Source organism: Haliotis rufescens, unplaced genomic scaffold (assembly GCF_023055435.1).
Source record: "Haliotis rufescens isolate VD_foot unplaced genomic scaffold, xgHalRufe1.0.p SCAF_13, whole genome shotgun sequence".
Taxonomy (NCBI): Eukaryota; Metazoa; Mollusca; class Gastropoda; order Lepetellida; family Haliotidae; genus Haliotis; species Haliotis rufescens.
The window spans coordinates 242501-250930 of record NW_025963813.1 but is presented as its reverse complement, the minus strand read 5'-3'; the positions used below and the strand labels follow the sequence as shown (position 1 = coordinate 250930).

At 40.5% G+C, this 8430-nt stretch overlaps 1 protein-coding gene across 2 annotated transcripts in view; it reads left to right on the top strand.

Annotated features, from left to right (window-relative positions):
• The first annotated feature begins 3652 nt into the window (after window positions 1-3652).
• The window catches only part of LOC124148664, a 49036-nt gene continuing 44258 nt past the window's right edge, over window positions 3653-8430 (top strand). Inside the window, exon 1 of one of the 2 annotated variants that reach the window (XM_046519896.2) lies at window positions 3653-3779. In XM_046519896.2, coding sequence (XP_046375852.1) covers window positions 3719-3779 — 61 coding nt within the window. In that variant the 5' untranslated portion in view covers window positions 3653-3718. The remainder of the gene's footprint in view (window positions 3780-8430) is intronic. The other variant, XM_046519895.2, reaches the window with a different exon arrangement.

Sequence of the window (8430 nt, the reverse complement as noted above, 5' to 3'; positions counted from 1 at the left end):
ACGTTGAAGTGGCGTGCAACAGAAGACTGCGATTCCCCTCTTTGAATACCTCCTATGGCGACGTAACGATCGGCAGCGCTGAGTCTCGGCATTTTCGAACTTGAAAAATGTTGACAATTGAATGACAAATTATTGGCGTATGCTTGCCTTTTTATAGCCACTACCACGAGTTACGAATGCCATAACTTGCACGTGCATTTTGCTTTCCTGTTTTCCTCCATGACATTTTTGAACAAGTTTGAAAACAATGCCGTTTAAGACATTGCCAATCGACAATGGCTCCGTTTTGACGCACAGTTTGTCGAATATCAGGCCACCAACATTTTGCAAAAACATATATCTATATTCTATACCGGATTTTTTGTGTAGTCAGGTTCAATGACCCACATACTACCTGTGCGTTTCTTTTTTTGAAGAGTGTATGTATCATTGTCTGCTTGTTAATATTTAGTATTGAATATATCTATCGTTATAATGTGTAAGTCTACGTCACATGCACTTAATCGTAGAGGTTCAATGAATAAACTACTTCCAATCAATCAGTTAAACAGTCAATCGTGGAAGTGACAGTTCAATGAGATCCAATATCCGTGAAAAGCGTACACCCTTACACTACACAGTCCATGGCATGTATACAACCCAATAAAGCCGCTATCAAGTGTAAAGTAAAATCTCTATATTGAGGTGGAAATACAACTGATTGCAAAATTTTTTTGTTGTACTCAGTTGAACCACAAATACGCTCTTACCGTGCATGTCTTTAAACCCACCACTGAACCTGAGTGCACCCGATCAAGCAGTTAACCCGCCGAAGGATATATTGCTGAAATTGATTGAACAGTTTTGTTTAAATCCGTCATCAAAGAAGAGCCACATCTAATTTGATATTTCTATCCCGATTATTTAGCTGAGATGACAATGATGACGTCATATATCTAAAAATTAAAAATGTATTTTATTGACTATAAATGGTGAAAGACCGGAAGTTCGAGTTGATCGGTAACTTCAAGGTGTTTCATGTTTGTTGTGTTAATGGCTAAACATAGGAAGGTGCCCCTGTGGTGGCTTGTATCAATTTATTGATCGTGTTTCATTTTACTTCTGAAGACATTTTGCAGCAATAAAATTCTTAATTATATTCTTTTCATCTTGAGTCTTTTGTCAGCATGCACTATTAAACAACTACTCAAACTGATAAATAGACATTTTGATATTGACTTAATGTAAACAACACATTATTTTCTAAGAAAGTGTAAAAGTATCATTTGAGATAATTATTGTGTATTTCCAGTATGCCTGGTGTTTTATATGCTGCAGTTTAAAAAATCTTCAAATAAAAGAGTCTTCAACAAGCAAATACAGTCGAACCACGTGATCTCGTACCTCGCGGCACCGTTTTGTTACTTCGTGACAGCGGGCAAATTTATGTATTGATATAGTGAACTGTCGGGACCGGAGAATTGGTTCGACTGTATATATGTCGTATATGTTTAACGCCGCACTCAGCAATATTACAGCTATGTGACGACGGTCTGTAAATACTCGAGTCCGGACCAGACAATCCAGTGATTGATAACATGAGCATCGATTCACGAAATTGGAATACGATGACATGAATCAACCAAGTTAGCCAGCCTGGTTCGATTCCCCATATGGGTACAATGTGTGAATCCCATTTCTGTGTCAACCACCGTGACGTTGCTGGAATATGTATAAAGGCGGCCTTAAACAATAGTCACTCACTCACTCTTATAATTTAAAAATAATTTTCATATTATTAGCAAACAACGGTAATGTTTAACGAAACGATTCCAAATTATTCAACACGAACGTTTCGCGTGTTCGTGTCACCCTATTGTTGTTGCAGCTGATTCTGAAACAAGTTATTTTGATAAGTAAATCTGACGCAACCTTAGTCCATTAGGCAAAATAAAGCTAATTTGACATCAACCTTAACATGTTTTAAGTCAGAGAGATCACTCGAATCAATGGATTCCATCTTCCCGAGGCAAGGGGTTATCTCAGTTACCAGGATTCCGGGAGAAATTTCTCCATTACAGAATACCATACTAAATTATATCACAAATATCCCATTTTAATATTATTACTCGTGATGTCAGTAAATAATTGATTCCGGGGTGAAACAGGTCTTCAGCAACCCATGCTTGCCGTAAAGGCGACTATGCTTGTCGTTAGAGGCGACTAACGGGATCGGGTGGTCAGGCTCGCTGACTTGGTAGATGTCGTCGATCCCAATTGCGTGGCTCAATGCGCATGATGTCAATCACTTGATTGTCTGGTCGAGACTCGATTATTTACAGACCGCCGTCACATAGCTGTAATATTGCTGAGTGCGGCGTTAAACAACAAACAAAGTAAATAATTTCAGCATTCGAATCCCGTTCGTCCAATTGTTCCTTCACCAAATTCTATGATAAAAAAGTTCCGTCATGGCGACGTGATGTTTCACGAACAAATAAACATTTCTGTATGAGGCAAGGGAGACACGGCTCTAACAGAAGTGCAATCTCCATGGCAACTAAACGTCGCAGTGTGTTGGCTGAATACCTGCCTGCCTGCACTGCCCCCTCTCCATGCATCAGCTAGTGGTGTGTAAATCACACATCGATGATCAAACACAATGTTCTGATAGTCTCACGTCGTTCTGGGTCAACTTGATAACAATTTATCAGCTCACCTTTCACCCTATTTGCGTAAGTGCTTATATATTAGGATCCGTTTTGGCTACACATTTTCGTGGTCATGTTTACATCTTGTTTAAGGTGGTCTTGGTTGACAAACGACATCGGTGTTGACAAACGACATCGGTGTTGACAAACGACATCAGGGTTGACGAACGACATCGGGTCTGTCACGTCCCTTCTCCTGTGACGGAATGCAGTGGTCGAATGTTCCATGAATTTTCCACGGCGGATATCAGAAATATATTTGTTGTTTACATTGCAGGTTTTATGAACATGTATTTTGTATTGTTACAACATGGAAATATTGCAATCTAATGGAAATCTATCAGAAATCGACGTTTGGATATTCGGTTTGTTGCTCTCTAGATTGTCAGAATCGAGTCTGTTTCAGTTTCTGTGGTGAGTAAAGACACACTCAGCAATATTCCAGCTGTATGGCGGCGGAATGTAAATGATATGGACAGGACCACAGAAACAGGTGATTGATAGCATGAGCGTCATTCCGCTCCGATTCATTTAGTCCCCATCTACAATAAGCGTAGGTTGCTGGGGCGACCAACCTCTCCAGAACACAAAAACTAACCACCGTAGCTGACCATTCCTCCTTGTTTGACCTTCGGTAAAATACGTAGGTTCTGGGTAAGAACTTGCGAAATGGGATTTGGGAACCGCGTTCTAATAACTTAACTGACTGATGTCATCGAACATAAAAAGTGTGTTGCTTATGATTCAAGTTACTGGTAAGTCAAACTCAATTACTTAAAGCACACCGCCATACAGCAGGGACCGCGCTGCGGCGTTATACGGCATTCTCTCGCTCGAGGTAATAGCATTGACGAAGCAGTTCTGTAACAGGACCATATGTTATCGTAGTGATAAACATGTCCAAACAACATTGTATCTAGCTTGTTTCAATTCACGAAAACGCAACAGTGCTTGCGTTATCAGTGAACTCAGAACGTTCAGGATGAGTAATGTGACCTGACGGCGAGGGAAACTGCGGGTGGACAAAGATGGGCGGGTCTGGATTCGCCTTGGGCGTTTTAGTGCTTCTGTGTGTCTTGATTAGTTTTGGTAAGTATTAATACAGTCATATATGTATATTTAAATTCTCAAATGCTTATTTCCCCGACCAATGACATGATAGATGCAACTGTTATTACTACTTCCGGGTTTGAAATTAGCGGCTGATTAAAAGTCATTTGTATGGCGTTGACTGCTTTATAGATCATTCTAAGTTCTATTAGAAGGGCGACTTTCGGGCCAAAGGATAGACTGACAAAGACAAGTCGTTTAGACACCACTTTGTTTATTTGTTTTTGTATTTCGGTTTATTTAAATGAACTTTACTGAGCCAGTATCGCAGTATATCGTGATTATCTGTAGCTAGGCCATGGAGTAACACCCCTCTTTAAGCAACATTAATACATAATGATTTTTATATTATAAAACGTTTTAATAAAATTTCCTTTGCTTTTTACGTCCAATGAAATTTGTTTGGTCGGATAATCGAGACTGGCTATTCTCTGGCGTTAACCCTCAGTTTGTGTGATTATAGCAGGGTCATAATTCTGCTGTTATAGTTCGCGTTCGTGTTTGATGGAAAGCTGAAAACTAACAGTTTTCCTTAATTATTAAGTACAGTAAACTACGGTTATAACGAACTGAGAGGGACTACTATATTTAGTTCGTTATAACCGTAGTTCGTTATAAGCATATATACAGCATAACTACAGCAAATAGTCAGGACTAAAAAGTGAGTTCGTTATATCCGTCAGTTCGTTATAAGCGTGTTCGTTATAACCGTAGTTTACTGTATTGTTTTATTCCGCGCTCATGGGAGAATGGTCTTGTTTCCTTGTTGCCATTTAGTGATTCCAAACATTGACATCACCGGGGATTTATTCATGTATTATTATACGTTTTGAAGCTTAGACTTAATTCGACATTTTCAATTAAATTCACTTCGATAATAATAAATGACATTCACTGATAGCTAAAGAAGGTGTCTACTTGTTTGATCAGAACCGCTTTATCGCTATATTAATCTCCTTGAAGTGGTATCAAAGGTACCCAGGATAATAAATTCTGAAAATTAAAAAAAGGTATGGCTGTATGCACACAGGTTATGTTTCTTTATCTCTATATAGGGACACGTGCCAGACTCGCTCGAGGAGTAGTATAAGGGTAGAGCACTTATCTTTGCTCGGGTAAATGCAGTGACGCCTTGTTAATCCTAACCCCGTTAATTTGGAAATCCTTTCTGATAACGTTAATTGGTTGATCCGTGAAATATTAGTACCGTCCGTATTAACGGAGTTTCACTGTAGTAAACGAGAACCTATATCAACCAAAGTCTACGTCCGCATCGTCGGAAGATTAAAACAAACATGACATGTGTATCTGTACATAATAATTATCTTTTTGTAAAAGGGGTCACGGGTAAGCCGCTATCAGGGTATCAACCTGCTTCGTCTATTTCGTAAAAGCAGGTAAACAGTAGCAGTTAGACAACCCATGTAAAGTCAGGGATGAGTGACTTTGCTGGTTAGACAAAGTAGGCATGTTTTACTGTTAACAGTGTTGCACAAAATTAAAACAAATATACGTTTTTTAATTGCATCATTTATTCATCTATCTAAAACGTACACCTTCATTGTTCACGACAAGCATTAGAGTCAAGCATACGCAAGATGTGCAATAGTATCAGTATAATCAATCAGAGATTGTGCAACAGTTTGTGCTTCTTGCGTCTAAGACCCTGATCCACTGCCACAAACCGTCTGCATCCACCAGGTTCACGACATCTCCCTCAATGCTGAGCCAGTTTCACCTCCGTGGTAGACTCTTCCCTCTCGATAAGTTGGACGCAGTGAAAGGTGTTGGGATGGCAGGTGGTCAGGGAATTAATCGTCTTGTGCCAACCCGGTTCTGTTTTCTATACAAGCAACATGATTCCAGGCCAGTTTGTCCCAGGCTCCCATGCTTCAGGAATTGTATAAACTTCTCACATCTCCACTCTCCAAATCTTAGCTATATTCATCCGTACTCCAACCATACTTCTCCGTGCATTTAGTTCATTAGTTAATCATGGTCCTATTTATATGGCATGGTTTGTTTGCAGTGCCATGTTTTAATGACGGACTCTAGTGGTCATGATCTCAAATGGGTTCGAAAATTGGTGTCGTAAATTCATTTTTACAGAGTTATGGCCCTTGCTCCGTGCTTTTCAACTTTGGGCATACTGCGTGAAATGGGGACAAGTTGTCTCAGAAACTACTGACGTTACATGAATGAGAGTTTGCAAACTTATCTGAGCGATGCTTGTCACGACTGAGTTTCAAAATTGGTCTCAGCAATTATTTTTAACAGTTACGTCCCTTGATCAATGTTATTTTACTTTGTGCATTGTGTCTGCAATTATCTCATCTAAGAGATACATATCAAGACTGAGTTATTTTTTTTATAGAGAAGGTGCCTTTGATGTGTTTTATGTTTTTTACCAAATCTGAAACAATTTCGGTTTGCAACGGATAAAAGACTCATGTAAGTGCTCAAATGGTTTAATTTGCCAAACTAACTTCAAACTTATGCGTGATTTCATAAAAAAAAAACATGAACATGACAAAATGTCAATTTACAAATCAATAGCGTGTGTGTCCATCTCTGGTTGCGATGCAAGCGACACATCTTCGTCTCATGGAATGGACCAGGCGTCGCTAAAAGTCCTGTGGGATATCTGTCCATATCTGCTGGAGCATGTTTCGAAGTTCCTGGAGTGTCTGTGGAACACGTGGTTGACGTCGAAGGCACCGATCCATCTCGTCTCACCTGTGCTTGATTGGTGAGAGATCAGGGGAGCGAGCCGGCCAGGGGATGACATTCACGTTGTTTTGTTTAAAAGAATCCTGAACAAGTCGAGCAATATGTGGCCGGGCGTTGTCATGTTGAAATGTAATGCCTGGGCCATGACGACGCAAAAACGATAGAACAACAGGGCCGGTGATCTCGTCGCGGTACCGCTGTCCACTGTCGATTTCCCTCTACCACCGTCAAACGGGTCCCCTGTCTTGATGTAATCCCGCCCCATACCATAACGCTGCCGCCCCCGAACCGATTTTTTTCCATGACACGATGATTGACGTAACGTTAACCTCGACGTCGCTACACTCGAATCCGTCCAACGCTGTGGCTGAGGTAAAAACGAGACTCGTCAGTGAATAGAACTTGTCCCCACTGCATGACCGTCTAGATTAAGCGGCCTACCCCACTGCTTGACGGTCGTTTCCTATCAAAATGGGAGGTGTGGCTGGTCTTCTGGCGACAATCCCTGCATATCTGAGGCGACGACGTACGCTTTGTGAAGATATTCGTCGAAGGCCAAGGATGCTTCTTGCAGTCACTGTTGCTGGCTGGAATCGATTTCGTAGGTGTGTTGTTCGAATCCAGTTGTCTTATCGATTATTGGTTATGCGTGGCCTGCCACTCCGAGGATGGTCTCTGACTGCATTCGTCTGTTGCCAGCGTTGCCATCAACACCAAATGGTGTTTCTGTGGACGTTAAATTGTCTTGCAACATCACGTTGACTCGATCCTGCTTCAAGCATACCAATGGCTCGCAGACGCTCATTTTCGGACAGGCGTGGCATTTCGTACTGTTGAATAATTGCGTAATTTTGTGTTTTTCTGAGTGGTTGTTGTCAGCACGATGCTAAACAATGCATATGGAATCCCGTTAACGCACATGTTTTTATACCCATTCTTGGGGCCTTCATGGGGCTTGCATAAAAGTCAACTTTTGCATGGAATGCATGCTTTCCTGTAGCAGTTGCGTTTTTGTGACTTGATTGCATACCTGTACTACAATATTGAAAACCAAACTTTACTTGTTTGAAAAATACACTAAAATATTGGTGTCACAGGAACTTTTGTTGTTGAGTATATAAAAAAACATCAGGCACGATACATATGTATTTGAATTATGTTATGTCTTGAAAAGTCTAAATGCAAGAGATTAAAAATGTAAAGAAAAAACTGAGTTTGTATTAATGTTTGACGGGGAAAATGGTTATGATTTTACCGCAGAATCTTGTTATTTAAGCTCAGAATTTCGGTAAGTTTACCGCAGAATTTTGATAAATGTACCGCAGAATTTTGATAATTTTGCCGCAGAATCCGGGACTGGATCACCCCTTTAGATGCTTGGTGCTTTCCACATTTGAGATAAGAGTAACCAGGATGTTTGTTAGAATCCCCCGCCCACACACACACGGATAATTTTTCTTCACGTGTGTCAGATTCCCGACGCACCCAGAGCTTGTATTGTTACCTGTGTGGGAGTGATAAAAGAAGTAATCTCATGTGTCACGAGGTATTTATAAAGGATGGTATTACCGTGGGCGTCAGGGGATCAGAGAACATACGAATGATGAAGTTTTATTGTTATATCTTACAAGAGATTCAAGTGTTGTCAACTTGCCTCCCATTAGGCACCGTACGTTATTAATGACAATGGAATCATTACGTGAACTCATGACAGAAAACCTCAACCAGTTATGATATTATCCTTGTGTGGCAAACGAGATTGAATGTGTCGTCTACAGAGATGAAACAGCATCGTGTAAATACTACGAAATAATATCCTTGGCACACTACCACTATACTACTACTACTACTACTACTACTACTACTACTACTACTACTACTACTACTGGGGCGGTCGGGT